At 36.3% G+C, this 22,104-nt stretch overlaps 3 protein-coding genes and 1 long non-coding RNA gene across 4 annotated transcripts in view; 1 reads left to right on the top strand and 3 right to left on the bottom strand.

Annotated features, from left to right (window-relative positions):
- Positions 1–917: 917 nt before the first annotated feature.
- LOC106115439 (lipase 3-like) lies at positions 918–2,129 on the bottom strand. The gene has a single exon (XM_013308794.1). It carries the CDS (start codon positions 2,095–2,097, stop codon positions 940–942), a length of 1,158 nt encoding a protein of 385 aa, XP_013164248.1. The 5' UTR covers positions 2,098–2,129; the 3' UTR covers positions 918–939.
- A 4,832-nt stretch (positions 2,130–6,961) lies between these two features.
- On the top strand, positions 6,962–10,175 carry LOC106115452 (uncharacterized). The gene is made up of 5 exons (XM_013308810.1): positions 6,962–7,047; positions 8,599–8,719; positions 8,992–9,140; positions 9,356–9,525; positions 9,839–10,175. Exons 1-5 carry the CDS (start codon positions 7,034–7,036, stop codon positions 9,889–9,891), a joined length of 507 nt encoding a protein of 168 aa, XP_013164264.1. The 5' UTR covers positions 6,962–7,033; the 3' UTR covers positions 9,892–10,175.
- A 959-nt stretch (positions 10,176–11,134) lies between these two features.
- LOC106115457 (uncharacterized) lies at positions 11,135–11,727 on the bottom strand. Its single transcript, XR_001227758.1, has 2 exons — positions 11,422–11,727; positions 11,135–11,290 (listed from the first exon to the last, which is right to left on the bottom strand). It is a non-coding gene; the product is annotated as an uncharacterized LOC106115457 (long non-coding RNA).
- Positions 11,728–13,561: 1,834 nt separating this feature from the next.
- The window catches only part of Myo31DF (Unconventional myosin ID), a 30,489-nt gene continuing 21,946 nt past the window's right edge, over positions 13,562–22,104 (bottom strand). Inside the window, exons 4-17 of the mRNA XM_013308903.1 lie at positions 21,672–21,891; positions 19,900–20,097; positions 19,337–19,576; positions 18,791–18,941; positions 18,262–18,419; positions 17,716–17,837; positions 17,392–17,542; positions 16,998–17,144; positions 16,429–16,655; positions 16,022–16,171; positions 15,578–15,873; positions 15,130–15,323; positions 14,649–14,806; positions 13,562–14,329 (exon numbers count right to left, since the gene is read on the bottom strand). Coding sequence (XP_013164357.1) covers positions 14,110–14,329; positions 14,649–14,806; positions 15,130–15,323; positions 15,578–15,873; positions 16,022–16,171; positions 16,429–16,655; positions 16,998–17,144; positions 17,392–17,542; positions 17,716–17,837; positions 18,262–18,419; positions 18,791–18,941; positions 19,337–19,576; positions 19,900–20,097; positions 21,672–21,891 — 2,632 coding nt within the window. The 3' untranslated portion in view covers positions 13,562–14,109. The remainder of the gene's footprint in view (positions 14,330–14,648; positions 14,807–15,129; positions 15,324–15,577; positions 15,874–16,021; positions 16,172–16,428; positions 16,656–16,997; positions 17,145–17,391; positions 17,543–17,715; positions 17,838–18,261; positions 18,420–18,790; positions 18,942–19,336; positions 19,577–19,899; positions 20,098–21,671; positions 21,892–22,104) is intronic.

Raw genomic sequence — 22,104 nt, 5'->3', positions numbered from 1 at the left:
AGCAAAACCTTTTGATCATAATTTTTTTTTTAAATCGAAGCACCAGACGCGGAGTTACGCGGTAACACGCGTAAAAAAACATACAGATGAATTGATAACCTCCTTCTTTTTGAAGTCGAAAGATATCACGACTCTTAGATATAAGAACTAAAACTTAAGAGGATAGTGGGTGATGTTTAGATAGATAAATGTTTGTTTGAAGGTATCTCCAGAACAGCTATACGGATCTCGCTGAAATTTGGCATATATATTTATGTTATTAATTCCACGAGAACGGAGTCGCGGGCACGACAGTAAGTAGATTAATAAGGAACAATTAGGTTTAAGAAATCAGCAATGCTCATCACCGTAATAATAATATAAGTCTAGGTGTTAAGTCTTAACTTAGTCCATAGTCGAATCCGCGTCTTCCACGATTGTCAGATTTAGAGGTTTTCTGTAATGTTTTTTTTTTTACTCATAGCTCATTTTAAATTACTGATTGTTTTATTTTTTGCACTTTGTTGTACAAAAGTTAGTTCCTTAACAATCTTATAAATTATGTACAATTTAAATTAAGCAATAACAATATGAATGTTAAATTAGTGAAACAGTAATCGGGAAGTATTATATAATCTATATGAATTTAAATAAGTTTGCATAGACGTGCAAACAACATAACCTTGCTATGTTATCCATAAGTCTTATCTTAGATTTTTTTCAATTTTTCGCTATAACTAAGCATAAAAAAACGCATTAGAAAAGCGTAGAATTTTTAAACACATACAACCTTTTCTAGATTATATCAAAACTCACTTATATACATTTTAAGATGACAAAACTAATCAAAATTTACAGACTTACGTTCTTATGTTAGTCCATTTAATCTATATCAGATGATTAAGAAACTAATACCTCAGAATTATCTTTAAGGCGGAACAAAAAGAAGGAATAATATTATTAGTCGTATTTTTTTAATACTGAGAATATATGTGGAAAGAGATATTGGTACATATTACGTCCCCAAACGTGATCCAAATGATTGTGTTTCTTGTTCTCCAGCAAGCGGTACTCCACATTCGGCAAACGATCTCGCAACAGCTCCGTGTCACGTATAGAAGATATCCTATCATTTCTGCCAACAAACAAGGCTACTCTCATTTTCACTTTCCCCAAATCATACGATGGCGGTACAATTGTATTATAAACAACATTATTTCTTATCGGACCGTAGTCGTATTGTGAAAAACTTTTACGCAAAGCAACTTGCGCGACATGAACTCCATTCTTTCTTGACGTACTTGTAGGATAATGAGACACGACGACTGGCAGAAAGTCAGGTTCAAGTTCAGAAGGATCACTGCCACCTATAGCGAAGAACACACCACTCGCACACAATTCGTAACCGAGTTCTTTCTCATTACAGATTGCTTTAATTCCGTCATTTAACACTGAATCATCACTAAACACTTCTTCCATACCAAGAGTTTGTAATAAATTACCGACACTCGGTAATAATGCTAACAAAGTTGATGTTGGTGGCTTCACATTATGTAGAAAACATATCGGAGCTAACGCTATTATAACTTTTACTTTATCATTGTACTCAGGTCTTGTTGATCCCAGGACATAGAAGTGTGTGTTGCCTTGAGAATGCCCAATCGCACTCAATTGTTTCTGATTCGTTCTATTTAAAATATAATCAATCGTTGCAGGAAGATCGTAGTAGCCCATTTCATGGAAACTGAAGTTCCAGAAAGTTCCATCGTCTGGATTTAAATATTTATGCGCTTTTGAGTATCTGTTACCTCTCGTGTTTAGAGCCCAGATATCATATCCTTTATTAGCAAGAGATATAGCAAGAGAACCGTTGCCTCTGATGATGAAAGTGTCAGAACTATCAATTATCCCGTGGACGAGGAGTACAGGTCTTCTGGGATCACCAGGGATGTGGAACAGTTTTAAAATATATCCATCTTCAGTATCCACATTGTGTTCTTCAACAATATGTCCATATTTCAAACCCAATCCAGTAAAGTTCAGTTTACTGTCTTCGTTACCAATCGCAGTGGAAATACGTATGTAAATGATGCATACGCAAATCGTTCGACATATCATTGTAGTATAAATGAACACGCTTCATGTCGTGTCTCAGAAATGATACTGAAACAAGTTCTCTTCGTGGTAATTTATTTAAACAAAACTCGGCAACTTTACCCTTGATTCTCATTCGTAAGCTGAGCCCGCGACTGCGTCCGCATGAATTACTTTGAGCTGCGCGCAGTACTGGATAGTGCTTGGACATTGCAACATTACTTTATTTTTCTAAAAAAAAGGTTGTTTTGTAAAATCAACGTAGCCTAAGTTACTCCTTATTACATCAGCTTCTGCTAATGAAAATCCCGTCAAAATCGGTCCAGTCCTTTCAGAGATTAGCCGGAACAAACAGACAGACAGAATAATTATAAAAAAATGTTTAGGTGTAAGTACCGTATTCATATACATGTAGTCAAAAACGGTTATTTCAATATAACTGACACTCCAATTTTATTTATATGTATAGATTAATAAACAACCATATGGTATTGATATTTAGATTTTTATATTTCTTAGAATCCCTTTAGTTATTTTAAAGCGTATGTAATTGCGAACGCCGCATCTCAGAGCAGCCAACCTTGTGTTCGATATAACGAATTCATAAAACTTTACTTTTAACATTTATACTTAAAGATAATTAAAAACTTTTTAATATTATAAAAATGTATATGCTGGTATACATATAATATGACTAGACATATAAAATTATTTATTTTAACATGTTCACGTACTTTTTCTGCAAAATGTTATTAAATTTTTTTTTTGTAAAAAACTGAACATTATAAAATAATTTTACAGTTCATAATCACAAGTATAAAAAAAACATGAGCAAAAAATACGATTAATTTAAATATTTTTTTTCTTTCAGATATGCGCCACGGAAATGACGTCTTTGCAAATAGCGTTTGCCCGGAAGTTCATCAGTGCGGAATTTAAAAATAAAGCCTTGGTTCCACTAAAAGTTTGGTTAAAATAGGCCCAGCCGCAGCAGATTACCCAAAACACGCATACAACAGACGCAACAGACAGATAAACAATCGGTTCAGGCTATGCGCTATCTGCACTCGGCCACCTCAAGCCCGGTGAAGCTGTAAATGCCTCTTCAAGGCAAACAGTGACTACTCAGTTACAAAAAAACAGATAGACAAGATTATTAAAAATTACACAATGTGTACGAAACGTGATTTTACAGATACTAAATATATAGATATCGCTGTATTTATAATCAAATTCGGTTTTAAAAGTTTATATAAAAACTAGCTGTCACCCGCGACTCGTCCGCGTGGATACATAAAAAAATATATAGATAAGTTAAATAATAAGCAGCTCTTCTGGGCATAAATTCAAAAAAAAAGAATAAATAGTATCCTATGTCCATCTCCATGCTCTAAGCTACCTCCACACCAATTTTCAACCATATCGGTAAAGCCGTTCTTGAGTCATTAAATAGTGTAGCTAACACGACTTTCTTTTATATATAGATAAGAAGATGATTAACAAAAATATCTATAAAAAGAATAAACTTAACACAGTAAATCATTAATAAGCTTAATTTAATTTACGTTAAATCTAAAATGCTTTAAATGCACAAATCAATTTCCCGCTAAACAAAACCAACGGCAAAATCAAACGACAACACGTAATTAATTTAAACAATGGATACTAATTAACTCATTCAATATTAAAGGTCTACAAACACTTCGTAAGTAATGAAATATACTAGTGATGTGATTCTTACAATTAATTTACTTACTACTGTAATTGTACTAACTAAATTTTATTCGTAACTAGCTGCCTACATACGTCTCCGTTCGCGTGGAATGAAAAAAAACTTAATTGGTTCCTGGCAATTATTCGAATTTTTCTCACCTTTTAAACCTCCACGAACATTTCAAGACCAAAATAAGGTAAGTCAGCCGTTCTCGAGTTTTAGCGAACAAACAGCAATTGATTTTCATATATAATAAGCTGTCGCCCGCGACTCCGTCCGCGCTGGATTAAAAATAGATGTTGTCCGATTCTCAGAGCTACTCAATATGCTCACAAAATTTCATGAGAATCGGTCAAGCCGTTTCGGAGGAGTATGGGAACGAAAATTGTGACAGGAGAATTTTATACATAAGAAGAAGATATATAAAAAAAAACTTTTTATCAGAAGAAGAATAACTAAAAAGAAAAAAATAATTAATGGAATAGTAATTTTAATGTCTTTGTAGCACTTTGCTCTAAAAAACATCGTCTGCAGCAGAAATTTTACGCGTACTTAAATGAGACGAAGCACATCACTATGTAAAGGCGAAATAAACGGTTTCTAAATGCCACCGAATTGAAATTTAATTAATTTAACTTATTTGGTTTCTGTTATATAAAATGTCACGACTTCGTTGAGCTTACGAGTTTAAAATGAATAGTGTTATATCTTACTTATATTATAAATGCGTATGTTTGGATGTATGGATGCATGTTTGGATGTTTGTTAGAAACTATCATAAGAATGGCGCAATCTATCTTGAAGGATCTCGATGAAATTTAGCATAGATGTAGAAAATATCCTAAAAGAACATATAATCATCATCCACAGCCTTTATTTACCCACTGCTGGGCATAGGCCTTTCCCAATGCCTTCCACAATACACGGTCCTATCTCTTTCGCATCCAACTACTTCCCGTCTTATGCCATCTCTTTTCCTTGTCATATTTACCCCATTTTAGCGTCTTTCTCTTATGTAATATTGATAGTACATTATGTGTGTTATTTTTAATGGATTTGTAAATCTGACATTGGCCAAGAAAAAGGTTCTTTTTCTAACAGCCTGCGGAGCCATTATCGTAAACTTTCAGTTTCAGTAGAGCAGAGGGCGTGGGCGGGCCGCGCGCCCTTCATACCCAGCTTTATAACTTGAAAGCCTTTAAGTGTTCACGTATAAATGATGCTTCTATTTTAATTACTTATTTTAAACTTGAATATAAATTTTCTTGAAAGGATAAAGTGAAAAATAGAGATATGCAGAGGACACTAACTACAGTAGTCCAGAGGGGTAGGCAGAGACCACGGAAGTGAAACGAACCTCCGCAATCCGCTATTCGCTATTTCAGGAGACGGAACGTTACGGGTGACGAGCCGCGTCGTGCCGCCTATTTCTCCCGTGAATTCACACATATCTTTGGAATCTATATTCATGAAAGAAAGTCGTGTTAGTTACACTATTTATAACTCAAGAACGGCTTTACCGATATGGTTTAAAATTGATGAGGAGGTAGCTTAGAGCCAGGAGACGGACATAGGATACTATATATTCTTTTTTTCGAATTTATGCCTTGAAGAGCTGCTTTTTATTTAACTTATCTATAAGTTTTTTTATATATCCACGCGGACGGAATCGCGGGCGACATCTAATTTATTATAAGTTTAAATAACTAGATTGTAACAAAGGTAAAAACAGCTTGCTTAAATCTATATAAAACCCTTTGATTATTGTTTTAATTAAAGTGGTGTTAATTGTTCCTGGTATTTATGTTAGCAAGGAAAGGGCTTTAGCTTTTACAAAGGAGTTTAACCAAACAGCTTTACAAATTCGTTTGAATTTGGTATACCAGTACAGGTTACAAGACAAAAGAAAATTAAAAACACAAACTTCGTTTTTATATTAATCAAATAATCGCACTCTTAACCATGATATTAATTTAATAAAATTGTATACCATACTTCTTATTAATATTATAAATGTTAATGTTTAGATGGATGGATGTTTGTTAGAAGGTATCTTCTGTATCTCCTATTCATGGCTTTATGCATCTCGCTGAAATTTTGCAAATATGTAGAACATAGTCTGGAGTAACACACGGGGTACTTAGCTTTTTTAATTCCGCGTGGATGGTGTCGTGGGCGACAGCTAGTGAATTTAATAAAATCGTACTTATTTGTCAAATATCTAACCAATACAAATGGATATTGTTACGTATTTGTATTTAAGACCCAACTAATGATCCCAGAGTAGATATAAGAGGCTTATCTCATGAGCTACATACAAAATCAAACGTTTCAAATGTGTACTTATATATAAGAAAGTCGTGTTAGTTACACTATTTATAACTCAAGAACGGCTTTACTGATATGGCTGATAATTGGTGAGGAGGTAGCTTAGAGCCAGGAGACGGACATAGGATACCATTTATTCATTTTTTTTATCGAATTAGCCTTGAAGAGTTGCTTTTTATTTAACTTTCTAATATTATAAATGCGAATTTTTAGATGGATGTGATGTGGATGGATGGATGGGTGGGCTACAATAATTAAGTTTTTTTTATATATCCACGCGGACGGCCTTGCGGGCGACAGCTAGTTAATGATAAGAATACTGTACTCAAATATAACAAGTTATTTTTATACTAGCTGTCGCCTTCGACTTCCTCCGTGCGGAATTAAGAAAAAAGATAATTAGTAGCCTGTTTTCTTCCAGACTATGTTCTATATCTGTGCCAAATTTCATCGAGATCCGTTCTGCCGTTCTGGAGATACCTTCAAACAAACATCCATCCATCCATCTAAACATTTGCATTTATAATATTAGTAAAAAGTATGTTTTCTTTACAAAAATAATATGTTTGTTTAGGTCAGATGGATTGTAGGAACTGACAATTAACACAAACATTATAGCTTCACAAGATTCTTGAAAACATGTAATATTTTTTACTTACATAAATAAATAAGTACAAAAGTCTTCTCCAATTAAGACGGATCCAAAAATAATGATGTTTGTACTTTACTTGTTAAAATACACTTTCTTAATAACAAAGAGAAGACGAAGAAAAACCGTATTGTAAGTCGCCCGCCCACGGACAGGTAGGGATATAAATACAGGTAGGGCGGGAACGGCGTCAGTCGCGCGCCTGGAGCAACCCCTAAATAACCTCCCCGGCAGCTTCAAACATCCACAAGCTACGTACTCTTGAAGATATGGCATCTATAAGGTTAGTGAGATTAAATGCTGTGCGTCTATATTTTATACCATTTTTAAAAGAAATAATCGTCAATTGCGTTGTAACAATTTTCAGGTTTCTAAATTTAAAGAACACCAGATTTCATTATTTATTATTTTCTTTAATAACAATTAAACTTGACGTAAAATAGCTAGTAACAATAAAATCTTCATTTTTATAGTTTAAAGTTATTAAACGCAACAATGTTACAAGCACCTGATTGTAATAACAACGCTTACAATGTTTTATGAATGTAATAAAAGTGTCATCAAATGGATGATAATGAAGTAAATTTAGTTAAGATATGATTTTTCCTGTTAAATTTTTTAATAGTCTTGTATCTGTGTTCGTAGCAAACTATTTACGAAATCTTAGTTCGGTTCACGAAACTTATTACCAATTAAACGAGTATTAAAAACAAATTCTAGCAAAAAAAACTTTGAAACGCCGAAAGTAACTATGTAATAAAATCATTATTTAACCAATGTATATTATAGTTAGATTGTGTTACGCATATTTTACCTATTCCCTGGATATAGGAGACAGGATTCCTATGTCTGACCTCAATTTATCTGAAAGTAACCTGTAACCTGGCAGCCGCTACTTGACAGTGAGGCATATTGCTATACAAAAAGCGCCAGGCGCTATAAATAAATTGGCGACGTCGGAGATTTATTGACTCCCTTATTGAGATCAGGTTAATTAAATATTAACGTTTCGAGTTACTAAAGATTTAAAGTAAAATGTTTTCTGATTACGTTATTGATAATTGAAATCTTAACTTATAATCATTTTTAAGATTAAATGTGTTATTATTTTTTGAAATAAAACAACAGGATAAAAAAAACAATTCATTAGGATGTAGATAATCCGGGTGAGAAACAAAATCACGTAGTTATTACGTATTTATACAATTTCGGCGCAATCACAAATAGACATATTAATTATTAACAAGGTACATTTGTAGCGAGCAAAGGGCAGACGAGAAAGGTTCTATTCATAACAAAATCGATACCAGACATCGCTAAGGGGAAACCAAATGATGTATTGTTCATGGCCCCAAATAAGAATAAAAATCACCTATTGTTTAGATATTGATTAAGCGCGGATCTCCCCTGTTAAAACATATGTAAGGTTATGTTTAGTAAAGAGAAAAATATTATGATATAGTACAGACGTATCGACAGTGAAAATTCACTTTAAAGATTATCTGTTCCCTGTACCGTATTGTTGTTCAGTTGTTTATTCTCTAATGCTAAATAGATAGATAATAATAAAAATCTATGTCGGAACAAATAGCAATTCGAAGCCAACTAATTACCCTATCTAGAATTGGAATGGATTTAGAAAAGTTTTAGCTCTGCTCTTGCCCTGGCCGATATATTTACGGCGCTCTCTTTTACCACGCCTATGGACTGTGTAAATCGCGGACCTGCGGCGCCCCTCTGTGTCTCTGGGCGGTCGCCGGTACATTGGACCTGTGATATTAGATTACCAAATGATATTTAGAAGTAGTAACATTACAATTTTCTTAATTATAAGGAGCAAGATCAAGATACTGTGGTTGTCAGCCGTGGTGTGGGCGTTGCTCATCTCTTCTGGCGCCGCGTTTGATTGGTACGACGAGCCCGGAAGGCCTCTCAATGAAGACATCTTCTATCAGGTATATATTCAAATTCTACGGCTCATGATTAGCAGTGACGTATGTTTTATCTGCAAACTGTATGTGTGCCAGATGGACAACTGCACGTGGAGGAAAATGTGCTTAGAGGTAGCCACGTATCTCTAAAAAACATCACGCGCAAAGCCGGCTGACAAAGATTGCCTTTAAATTAGGTCGCGGTGGCGTTCACATTTTTTTTTTTTTAATGTAAATAGACAAAGGAGAATTGAAAAGAATGATGTATGGAAGAGTCAAAATATATCTTTCTTTAGAATTACAACGTGGAGACGGGTCCACGTGCGGTAGTTCCAGTGGAAGATGGGAACAAAGACGCGGCGGAGGAGATGGGCCGCGCCATGCTGCTCTACAAGATCATGCAGAGCCTGAAGCTGAGCAGGGGCATCGCTGGACAGTACTACAGGTGAATGTAACCTAAAAAAAAACTGGATGCACAAGACATTTTGCTGAAGTTTTTTTTTTTCAATCTATTTGTACTTAATTATTTTGGATTACGATGATCGTACGGTGATTTATGGTAAAATGGATTATTAAGATATAGATAGGACTGTATTTAGATGGTTTTACAAAGAAAGATAATAAAAAATCATACGGAAATTACAATTCTTTTTTGTTCAGACCGAACCCTGATACCATCGATTACGTGGACGTGGACCAAACCCCAATGAACATGGACATCAAGGTGGCCAAGCGGGTGGCCAAGGCCGCGCAGCCCGAAGACGCCAAGAATACAAAGCCCAACGCACAGGCACAAACCCAATCCAAGCCAGCCAAGGTGAAACCAACAAGTAAGTTTACGATCTATGGTTTTTTAATTTATTTTGTATGTATAGGTTTTGTAATTGAAACGACGAAACGTAGATCGATCTGGGAAACAAAAATCTGGTGCGCAAGCTCAGTTGAGAAAATGAGGGAGATGATAATGATCGTGGTGATGATGATGGTTGTGATGATTTTGGTGATAATGATGATATGATGGTATGCGTTTTAATTACTATTTTTATAAACAAAATGCATATAGGAAAATATTTTTTACTTGCGTTATTTTGTAAGCTTACGATTCTATTGCCACAATATTTCTAATAATTGTCTTATTTCCAGGGGTTCCTGTAATATGTTACTTCAAGCTTTGCTCCTACCGAGTCACGCTCTAATTGACAAACAGACAAATGTCGATTTTCTATATATAACTTGAGCATTCTCAAATAAAAACCGATGATAATATTTAACTTTGATGGTTCTATAACTACCATTTTTATAAAGCTAGTCTAACTTACTTAGTACTTTAAAAATTCAAGTAGATTCAAGTTATTTTATTTAAGATTACGCTATTTACATCTGAAAATGTAATTCAAGAAACCATTTATAATATTGTAAAGAAATCCGTCATGACTTAAAACTGTTATTAACAATTATTATATTCCAAATTGTTTAAATATTAATTTTAACTTTACAAAGGCACGATATACCATAATTACTGTATACGAAATTATATTTAAATAAAGTATAATTTAGGAATAGCGTTTTATTTAAAATTCTCTCCAATATACTATTTATTTCAAAGCAATATTTTGTCTAATACGTATCCTAGTTGGAGCTTTTTTAACCTATTTTACATTCAAAAACTGGTTTCATAACATTGGTTGTCGTTATTATAGCTACTGCTTATTTAAACTAATACCAAAATAAGTAAAACCAATTCAAATTCATTCCCTCAGTACAAAATGAAATGAACTTGAGAGTTAATTAAAATTTGAAGAGTCTCGTGCCGGAGGGAATACGTGATACAGGGGGATTCTTTTTACAAATAAAACGTGACTGAATGCCAATTCAATATTTACTACTTGATACTGCGCCTATGTAAATATTTCCCAGATTTATAGGAATGTTTTAGTTGAAATAAGTATTTTTAACTAAGTTAAGTTTAAAGTTGCAAACGAAATGCAACGACCTTTTACCTTTAAAGGTCCGTTTTAAGTGAAAAGAACGGTACATTTTCAATAATTTGCCTTTCCAAGGTTTTAATAGACCTAAGCTGAAAGTAGACCTAATATTTTAAAAGGAATGTCATATCTGATTCCAAGCCGATCCAGAAACAGTAAAACTTTTCATTAAAACTGGAAAATTTATATCCTTTGACACTTTCTCATATAACTTATAAAACATTCTTTAAGCTTATTTTAGAATATCACTTCAAATTATCTCGCAATTTTCGCACAAATAAAAAAGGTTAAATGAGTTTGATGTTTTTCTGTTTGCATAGGGCATTAATTCGTTAGCGCCGTGGGGTTTTAGTCGATGCAAGCCCATAACCACCTTTGTCCCCGCAAGGATGGTATGCGTTAGGCATTTCCCCACGTTAAAAAAAGGTTAGGCATTAAATAGAAATAAAAATCATTTTTCAATGATCAACATTCAATATTGTTAATTGTTTATTCAAAAGAAATCAAACGAACTGAAGGCTGCGCCATTCCGGCGATGTGAATATATCCGTGACTGAGTGGAACTGGGCTACCTCCTTCAAGGCGGCAGGGGGATTTTCTACTACTGCAACTAAAATTACATATGTTTGATTACTCAAAAAACTTTAAAACTATAGTCATTTAACTGAATCGTCTAAGCCAGTGATTCTCAAAGTTGTCCTGGGGACTATAAAGTTGAGGGTTCACATGACGTAAATTAACCTTTTGAATGCAATGAGAGTTGACTATTGACGTTCTTCGCAACATCAGGATTTGATGTAGGCAGGTAAAGTTGATCGTTGACAGCAGAGCCCATCTGCGCGACCAACTTCTTCAGTCGCCACATAGTAACCCGCCGGCTGAGTCCTGCGACTCTGTGGACGGACAGCATCTTATAAAACTCTAACAAACACGACTAATGAATAATCGCGCTTGGAATAGTTTTACACTGTCCGAAAAATATTTTTCAATATTACATTGTTTTTTGTCAAATTGTTTGACCTTTAAATTTTTCTTTTATTCTTGACGTTAATACTGTGAGGCTTAAAAACTCCTCGGTTGATTTTTTCTTCTTTGATCTCTATAGAGGTCAGTGCTTTTTGTAATGGATGATTTTTTTTAACGAAATCTAGTTATATAACTTTTGGTTAATCTTACTAATGTTATAAATGCAAATGTTTGTATGGATGGATGTTTGTTAAAATGTATCTCCAGAACGAGTAAACAGATATCGATGGAATTTGTTAATATTTACTAAAGTTACTATTTTTTTTAATTTCGTGCGAACATAGTCGCGGGCGACAACTAGTCAATTCATAAAATCTTACGCCTTTCCGTATCCCTGCCTCTTTAGTCACAAGGGATTCCTGCATGGGTAAATTTTATATTTGTTCTAAAAATATCGAATTGAATAAAACACATATAAGTAAAATTAATACATCGTTTAATACGTTACAAGCCGGATGGCACCGCACAGGGCACTACCCACCCCCTTCTCCCCTCCCCCCCACTATATACACAACACTAGTCTGGCACAAACTATTTCTTGTTCAATGCACAGCGATAACACAATTTCGACTTCAAGCCTATAGACATAAGATATATTTTAGAATAGAAAAACAGTATTCTTCGGCAATTCTTAATACAAATATTACATTTTACTGACCACAAATTAACATTATCAAACATGTTTAAATGTAAATACGTATTAGCCTTAAAAATGCATTAAAAATCTATAACCTCGAAATCGAAACTTAATACTGACTTTAAAAAATAAATTAACTTTGTACGTCTCTGTAATATATTTAAATGGGAAAGATAATAAACAGAAAAAAAACACTAACCGAATTATTAAAAACAAATAGATAATAAAATCGATATTATAATAGGTATGTACATAAAAAAATGGCTACCGTGAAATTTATTAGCCAAGTATGATTTACAATTCAATAAATCGTGTAAAAAACACACAGAATATAAAAAAAAAAACAAGAATTTTATAACCGTTACAATTGTGACATAAAATAACATTGTAAATGTCATAAAATTAAAAAATAAAAAATGGCGGTAAAATTTTACGTCATCAATCCACGGATTTTTTTTTTAATATCGAAAGGAACTTGACATAAAATTAACAAACACTGAATTTCAATTTCAACAATCTCCATTGAAAATATTTAATTTGCTTACTAAAAATTTTCAAAAATACAAAAATAGGTAATTTTAACACAAAATAACTATGACACTTCTTTTGACAATCACTATGACACGAGATGTCATTATTCCCCAAATATAAATCGGTGTTGCTAGACTACAAAAACAAAAAAAAATAGTATGAATATTTTTTTACGTCTTCATTGTACGTTATTCTCATTCCAATTTTAAGAAAAGAAATTATCAATTTTATTTGAAATCAGTTTTGAACAATCACAGAAATAATGAAATAAATACTATTTGTTACGTTTTTAAAATACTTTACAATAATACGAAATATTATTTAATATTTACGAACTTAATTAAATTTAATATTAACTCTTACAACAATTAAATTTCAATTTTAATTGCACTTTTCTATACTTTTTTAGCATAAAAGTATTACAAGTGTATATATTTAAGGCATCATCATAAGACACTAATTTAAGGTCACATCACACTGAAGCAATAAACTGTAAAAAATATATATGTAGTTCTATTAAAAGAAATTAAGCTTAAAACTTTTGTTCATTTTAAAACATTATTAATATGATTTAAGGTTATTATTTTAGACCAAACTGCACCATTTCGTAGCAAACACGCGGCGTCTAAGCGTTGACGACGAGAGAACGCCGCATGCTCCTAAGACCAAATAAAATCACCTTTTGAATATAAAATATGTACGACGCGTCCAGCGCATTTATTTGACTACTTTGGGTGTTTTTACCTATATCCCTTTTTACTTACTTATTCCCAGTTCAGTATTAGTGTGACATGACCTTTAAGCTCTACGTTTCCCTTACAATTATACTCGGACATTAGTTGAACCAAAAGTCAAACTAATTTGACAGTTCACTAGCGCCACTCTGTCAATGTCAAAAAACTGTCACAAGATACTTGTACTGCAGCTTTTTTTTTATTTTATGGCAACTTCTGTGCCTAAGTAGGTTTTATATATATTCTGAGAGAACTAACCGCGATAGTAGCGCCTCTCACATTCAGCGGGGTTAGACAAAGTGCATACGCTTCGACGCGATTCCATAACGAACTTCAATAATGTACGTAACTGAGGCGTGACAATCACGTGACTTATCCAAAGTTATTTTCAGTTCTATAAACTTTTGAAATTCGTTAAGGAATCGTTTTGGAGCGATTCATTCTGTCTAACCCCTTATATCTTTGTTTAACTATACATGATTGTCAGTGTGTGAGTGGTTGCTACGCGCGCGCGGATGTGGGATGGTACGTGATGACGTTGTGCGCATGCGTGAAGGGCGGGACGGGGGCGGGGGGCGTGGGCGAGTGCGGGGAGTGCGGGGAGTGCGGCGAGTGGTGCGGGGGTGCGGGGGGCAGCTGCAGCGCGCGACTCTTCCCACCGAGGATGCAGCGCGTCGTCACACCGCTCTCCACCTCCACTATCAGCTCTGATCCCGTTAACCTGTTCAAAATTACCTTTTACTTTTGTGTATACTAAAATTGGATTGGAATATATCAATAAAAGTAAAAAAAATCCTAGACGTTGCTTGAAATCTTACTTATATGAATGGATGGATGTTTATTATATCTCTTTAAAATTAGGCACAGATGTAGAACATAGTCTGGAAGAACACATTAAGTTTTTTTTAATTCAGCGCGGACAGACTCACGGGCGACAGCCAATATAAATACGATATTGACAGGTGAATACAAAGACTTATAATTTTTATCGTTTTACTGTGTTTGTTTGAGTGTCTGTGCGTGCGTGTGTATGTACGTACGCGTGGTATCTGTGTGCGAGCACGCCGAGCAGCTCGCCGACGAGGTCGGGCGTGGGGTCTGCGGGCGCGACGAGGCCCAGCACGAGGTCGTTGCGCGCGCTCGGCACGCTGATCACCGCCAGTTGCGCGTCGCCGCTCATCACACGTACAGCGCCCACCTATACACAGTACATAACACTTGTAGATTTATTATCTGTGAAGGACTCAAATTAACATTAAAGCATTCAAATAAATTGCAAATAAAACTTTGGTACCTTCAAGAGTAACGTTGCTACGCCATCGAATAACGTTACTTAAATTAACATCTTTCAACTAGATTACCACTTAGCATCAGGTGGTATTGTGGTTGAATTGACTAGTTAAGATACAATTTTTCTTTATTTTTTTGAATTTTGTCAAAACAGTTCAAATTAATGCGAAAGGAGGTTTTTTTAGCGACATCTGTCGACATATGTTGGATACTTCAAGTATTCGAAGTTACCTCAGTGATGGGTGTCGGTTTTTTAAGCAGCTTGAATGTGTTGGCATCCAGCTTGCAGAGCGCGGTGTCAGTGACGAGCAGCGCGCGCGCAGCCAGCTTGTTGTGCCTGTTGAACTTGTGTACGCGGCACGAGAACACCGCACGACCCACCTGGTGCGACTTCTGGAGGTGTGCCAGCGCTGATCTGTATACAGCTGGAACAAAATATTATTTCTTAAAAATTGATCATCAGCACACACACGTCCCCACTAATGGGCTCGGAACCTACACAAAGTTAGAGATTCGATCCCCGGAAACTGCAGATTACAAGTCAAGTGCTTTAACCCCTGAGCCACCGACGATCTTAACTACTCAAAATCTCAGTTCTCACTTGGAACTTTCTTTTTTTTTAAATAAAAATTCTCTCTTAATAAATAAATTTAAAATCTATTCTAAAGACTTAACTAACCAGCTTTATCATTATAGCTATCGACGGCCAAGTAGTCCCCCCTCCACAACCTCGCAGCTCCCCAGTACGAGCGTCTGCCGCGGAGGGCGCTGGCGGCACATATCTTCAGCTTCAACTGCGGCCACTGGTCTCTCGGTACGGGCCGGAGTACCAGGTACGCGCGCCAGCGTCGGTACGCCGCCTGTATGATGGAGACTGGTACGCGTCGCGGAGGCTCCGCCCACCTCTTGATGACGCCACCATTGCGTTGTAACTCCTGTTGCAGCTCGGATATGTAACGCCGGTAGCGGTAGCGTCTAGGGAAACATTGATTAAAATTAATTTTCCAACTTATAAGAGTAACATCCAAACTCAGAGTCTTTAATTGGTCACTGTGTGTAGATTTAATTCTAAGTCTGTTCGCTTTCGTATGAACACACTGCTGCATTATTGAAGGTAACTTACTTCCATGCATTGAATATGAAGAGAGCTGCCTTCATCTTCCTGTAGCGCAGTCTGGCGAGCGTGCCGCGCCACAGCTTCTGCAGCAGCACCACGATGGAGGGAATCAACTCTGCGCGTGCCGCTTCCAGCGCGTGCACCGTCTGCGCGCTCCTACATACACATACATGAACAGTCTTTTCTTATAATAAAACAGGGGGCGCATAGAAAGGGGAAATATTCTCTTTCTGTGCGTCTCCTCTTAAGTGCGATTGCGGATGTCTATGAGCAGCGGTCGCTTCGCTATTTCGGTGAATTCAGATGGCCGTTTGCTTGTTTGTAAATGTCTGCATATAAAAAAAATTGTTGCTAGCTCAAAATGGGCATAATCCGAAATGTTTGGTGACGACACGTGTTTAGATTAAACTGACCTAATGAATAGCTTAGTGTGTCCAAACTGTACGTCGTTGATCTGCAGGTCTCTGAGCAGCACCATGACGGCGTCGCGGTCGCTGGTGCCGCGGAAGTTGGGCCACGTGTACTGAGACAGCATCTTGTAGCGCTTCAGGAACCGGTCGTAGCGCTGCCGGGACGCGAACCCCGCGCGACGCACGCGCACGTTCTCCACCAGGCCCAGGTACGCCACCTGGTGCCGCACCTGGTAACAATAATCTTACTGATATTATAAATGCGATGCGTATGGATGGATGAATGTTTCTTTGAATGTATCTCCAGAATGGCTAAACTGACCTGGTCCAAATTGGCACAGATATAGAACATAGTATAGAAGAACACATAGGCTACTAAATATTTTTTTTAATTCCACGCGGACGGAGTCGCGGGCGACAGCTAGTACAGTATACATTCACACAAATTACAATACATTAACTTTGTATAAAAATGTCTAGTATAAGTTCCAAAAAGACTATTTTCGTCTACCATTGTAGTACCAATTCTGACAAGCATATATACATGAAAAGATATTGAAATGAATATATACCAGTTGTTCGTCCCAGGCGTGCGGTGCCTGTACCGGGTTGGGCTTGACGCAGCGCACGTAGAAGGGCTCCTTGCTCTGCAGACCCGACACCAGCGCAGACATAGAGTTGCGGAACAACGTCGCCGCCGAGGGGGGGCGCTTCGACGTCTGAAACACAATATTATATTTTTTTAAATTTTCACAATTCGACTGATACTATGCTAAAGCTCAGAAGCTTGCTTGAGATGATGAGATGATGTCTTCTTTCCTTTTGGATCCGTCGTAGATAAAACCTGGGAAGACGCTTATCAGCTCTTACAAGCGCTTAATTTGAAATCAGCTGAAATATTTTACTGTCAATGCCATACTTCTTAAAAAGTATATTTACATATGTATTCGATAAAAAAATGCATACTTTTTGTATATTAGTGGCGCCCTCCGGCCACATGTGTGCGAGGGAGGTGTTGCTGGAGGAGTGCAGCAGTCGCTTGAGGTCCTGCCACAGAGAGTCCTTGTTCTTGTCCATGAAGCCTGTGATCGCGTACGTCACATCGCCCGCATAATGGCTGCCAATAACATGTTATTTTAGTAAAAAGAACCTGATTCTTGCCACAGTAACTCTTTTGGCCACTTTTTTCACAATAAAACCTAGTATTTCATAAAGGTGTACAATGAAGTGCGTACACAAACACAAACATCCGGCTCGAGGGACCACACAAATAAATCAATGTGTACTCACGTGATCCTGAAGTCGACGCTGTGCTTGAGTTTCTTGTCAGTGGGGCTGAGCTGTCGCGACGTGTAGTGCTTGTGTCCGTTCAATCTCTTGTCCATTGCTTCAAGCAACTGACTGTCTGATATCTGAAATCATTTCTCTATTTTTTATATACAGTCGAACCTGGATAACGGATAGTCCATGGGAGCGCGATATTTTACACGTTTATAGAGGTTTCTCTCTAACCAGAGTTCCTCACTTATGGAGGTCGCCCGTTAGAAGTGAACAATGACTCAAGCTCATCAAGGTTTCTCGCTCCTCCGAGGGATAACCTGGATAATAAAATAAGACTAGTATAGGAGATAGAGTAAGATAAATTATGAGGCTTCCTCTAAGCCCCATAATTTATCTTACTCTAGGATGAACCAAGCGTCGTAGCAATCTTTTGGGGAGGCCTATGCCCAGCTGTTGGCTCCATATAGCTGATGTGATGAGAGGAAACCTAAGACATATAATAATTCCGGCACTGGTATATAGAGTCATGGTGGTGTTTTAGCGTAGAGAAGTGACCTTGGTGGGGTTGAGACAGGCCTCGTCCATGATGGCTATGATGCCCTGGTGCGGTGCGTCCACCAGCTCGCAGATGACGCGGTTGTTGAAGTACTGCACCGGAGACCACTGGATACCCTCGCGCGCGTATTCCTCCTGCTCCTGCTTTAGCACCAACTCTGCAACATAAACCACATTTATGTTTGTCAACTTCAATCTACGATAATCTATAGGGTTTTTTTGCTCTTGCTGCAACATTAAGTTAAAAGATAATTCGTTAGTCTGCAACATCTGACTAATATAATAAATGCAAAAGTTTAGATGGATGGATGGACGTTCGTTAGAAGATCTCCAAGATGACTGTATGGATCTCGATGAAATTTGGCACAGATGTAGAACATAGTTTAGAAGAACACATAGGCTACTTATTAAGTGTTTTTTTTAATTCAAAGACAAAAGACAAAAGACACGGATGACTGCCAGTACACTATAATCTTTGACATAAAAAAAACCAAACAGGATCAGATATATTGCGAAGCTAGTGACATACCAATGAAGAGCTGCTGCAGCTTCTCGTTGCAGTAGTTGATGCAGAACTGCTCGAAGCTGTTGGTCTCGAATATCTCGAAGCCGTAGATATCGAGCACGCCTATCAAAGTGCTGCGGTACGTGCCTTTCGGAACTTCGATCGCTTTGTTGATCTGTTAAATGAATTTATACTTTAAAAACTGAATAATAAAGGCGAAAGTTGCATTACAAATTCTAGTATAGTTAGGAACTTTTCAAAAATGTAATACATATAACTTTTATTTAAAAAAAATACGACTACAATGTGGCCAAAAAAGTCCCTGCAAAGGATTAATTTCCGACTTCCCTATTCTGTTCCACGCCAAAGTATTTTAGTGAAAAATGAGTCTAAAATCAGTGGAAAAGGGGCTTAACCTGGCTCTTGACATTTACAACAAGTGTAGAACATAGTTTTAAAGAACACGTAGTAGCATGGGCATTTAGTTATAATTTTTTTTTTAATTTCGCACGGACGAAGTCGCGGGCAAAAGCTATTTATTAATAATTTAATTAAAATGTTAGATGTTACCTCTTGTACAATCCAGCTGAACAACCTATCATACGCGGCCTTGGCGAGTGCTAGCCGCGTGTAGTGCGCGTCGCTGAGCGAGTGCCGCTTGCTGACGAGTTCTCCGCCGGCCGCCAGCACGCGGCACGCGAACGCCTCGCGTAGCGCCGTCTCGCTCACTCCCAGCGCGCTCACGCAGGCGCGCAAAGGACCGCCTATGTTCAGCTCGCCTTCGCTTGTCTCTGTGAAACTTAGCTCGCCCTGTTTCGAACATATTGATATTATAATTTTTACTCGTATGCTAATAAAAATAAAATCCTTAGCAATTAATACAACTTTAAATTAAATTTATCTTATATATACGAAAGTTTACATGGATGGATGGATATTTGTTCCAAGATATCTCCAGAACGGCTACACGGATCTCGCTGAAATTTGGCACAGATGAAGAACATAGGCTAATAATTAAGTTTTTTTAAGTCAGTGCGGGAGGTTTCGAGGGCGACATTTAGTCTTACTAATTAGGACAGTTTTAAAACAAAACTTATGTAGATAAGTTGAACCATTTTATAAAAATAAATTACCAATAAAATAACACCAGCGACAATGCTCCAAATATTCTCGACCACCGTAGAGGTGAATCCCAATGCATTAAATGCACTATTCGTAACAGAATAGAGCTTAGAATCGTGTGCGGTGCCGCGCTCGCTGCCCAATATCTTATACACCTCGGTCGAGCTCAGCCCGAACTTCTTTGTGTATGGATTATTTGTACTTAATAACTGTAATTAGAAAAAGTAGATTTTTATTGTCACATTTTATGAGAAATAATTTAGTTTAATGTCTTGTCTATTATTATATTTCTAGATATAAGCAGAAATGAGATCCACAAAGCAGAGTTTAGATTCCTTTTCTTTTCAGCTTGAACTGCAATCTATGTTAAGGCTCATTTCCACTTAGCAGTTGTCATTTTGAATAGCAATCGTAGTCGCGCCAGTGGAAATACATGCTACTCCAAATGACAGACGCACGAAATTTTATTTTTATTATAGTTGGAAAATCTTTTAACATAATAAACATCAACACTAACATTATTTCCAATCCATATTATATCTGCTTTAAAAAAACTAGGATAACAATTAATTTTTGTTTCGTCAATGAAAACTCACGTTAATAGCAAACACGATACATTGAATAAATTACTAGCTTTCTTTATTAAGGTATAATTCCATTAGTTTGTCGCCGATCTTCCGCGTTTCCAATGTAAACGAACGCTTAGAATAACAATCGATGTTTAGACATAACGAGTATTGTAACGTTCGAATAGTATCAACAATGGACGTTCTAACATTTACTAATTGGATTAATTCATAACTTTATCAACTTACTAGCAAACGTACGTGTTTATTACACTCACTAAGGGACTCGAAACCTACCCTAAGTCAGAACTTAGGGAAGGTTTCGAACCCTACTAAAACTCTACCTAGATAAACCTACATAAACCTACTCTAATTTCTGATTTTAGGTAGATTTCGAGTACCTAAGAGCTTGTCAACTCTGGGTTTATGTCTTAGTCGCACTGGCCAATTGCAGGTTAACTTTACATATATCTTTGAACTTAGCAGATGTGCTATTTGCATTACTATGTTAACCTTTTGCATGATTCTATAATTTTTACACAATCATACATTTTCACATACAAGTTAACAGGAAGTGGTCAATCAAGGACAAATGCGATAAAATATATTATTTAAAACATAAAAAGGAAGTTTAAAAAATCAATAACAATGTCATATAAAAATAATTTTTTTATCGCTTTTCAAAGGTCATAACAAAGGACTTTATTTTAATTCGTATTGTAAACTGATAGAAAAAGTCTTCTAACCGTTGATTTCTGAGATCAAAATGTCTGTATAAAACCTTTAACGGCCATAAGGAGGAGACAGTGGAATTTTTTTTATATTTATTACAAAAACAGTAGTACAAAAAAGTATTTCTTTATAACAAAAATCTATTTTTTTTTATGAAAATCACTGAAACAAGATGCTATGCACAGTGAGAATTTCAGTGATAAAAAAATAAAAATCGTGGTGGTGAAAATATCGCCACTAACTTATAAAGAGTTAAAGGGAGTTTTTGGTCTCAGAATCCCACGGTACATCGATATATCATATATTTTCAGTTGTTTATACATTCTTGATAACACACACAATATTTCCATCTTATAAACCAAAGATAAATATCGCCTTTTTATCAAGTTATACCATCCACCATAACCATTTGTCCCTTAATACCTCTGACAAAACGGAATCAAAGCCCCAATACTACGCTATTAAAGCTCATTGCAATTTCTTACCTGATAAAAGGAATGAAAGTTTCTCTCGCCAGGCTGCAGACTGACAACCCGACTCTTCTCCAGCAGATAATTACTGATATGTCCACCAACAGGGTCGCCTTTGTAGTCAAAGTGTATATCCATGTATTTGCCGAATCGAGACGAATTGTCGTTACGATTCGTCTTCGCGTTTCCGAACGTTTCCAGGATGGAATTAGATTGTATTAGAACGTTTTTTACTCTGAAAATAGACATTTTATTCACATTAACATTATGGGAGATTTAATTTTTAGGATTCTATAGCAGTGTGGACCAAATATTTACGACTTCTGCTTAAGACAGAAGACAATTTACTATGGGTTTCCACTGTTGAAATATATTGTTGTCACTATCGTTATTTATAAAACAAACAGAGACAAAAATATGTTTTCGTACATCTGTTTCAACAGTGAAA

This window comes from Papilio xuthus, unplaced genomic scaffold, assembly GCF_000836235.2.
Source record: "Papilio xuthus unplaced genomic scaffold, Pxut_1.1 DF827789.1, whole genome shotgun sequence".
Classification (NCBI taxonomy): domain Eukaryota; kingdom Metazoa; phylum Arthropoda; class Insecta; order Lepidoptera; family Papilionidae; genus Papilio; species Papilio xuthus.
Note: the sequence above shows the minus strand (reverse complement) of the source record. Positions and strands in the feature narration are given on the sequence as shown.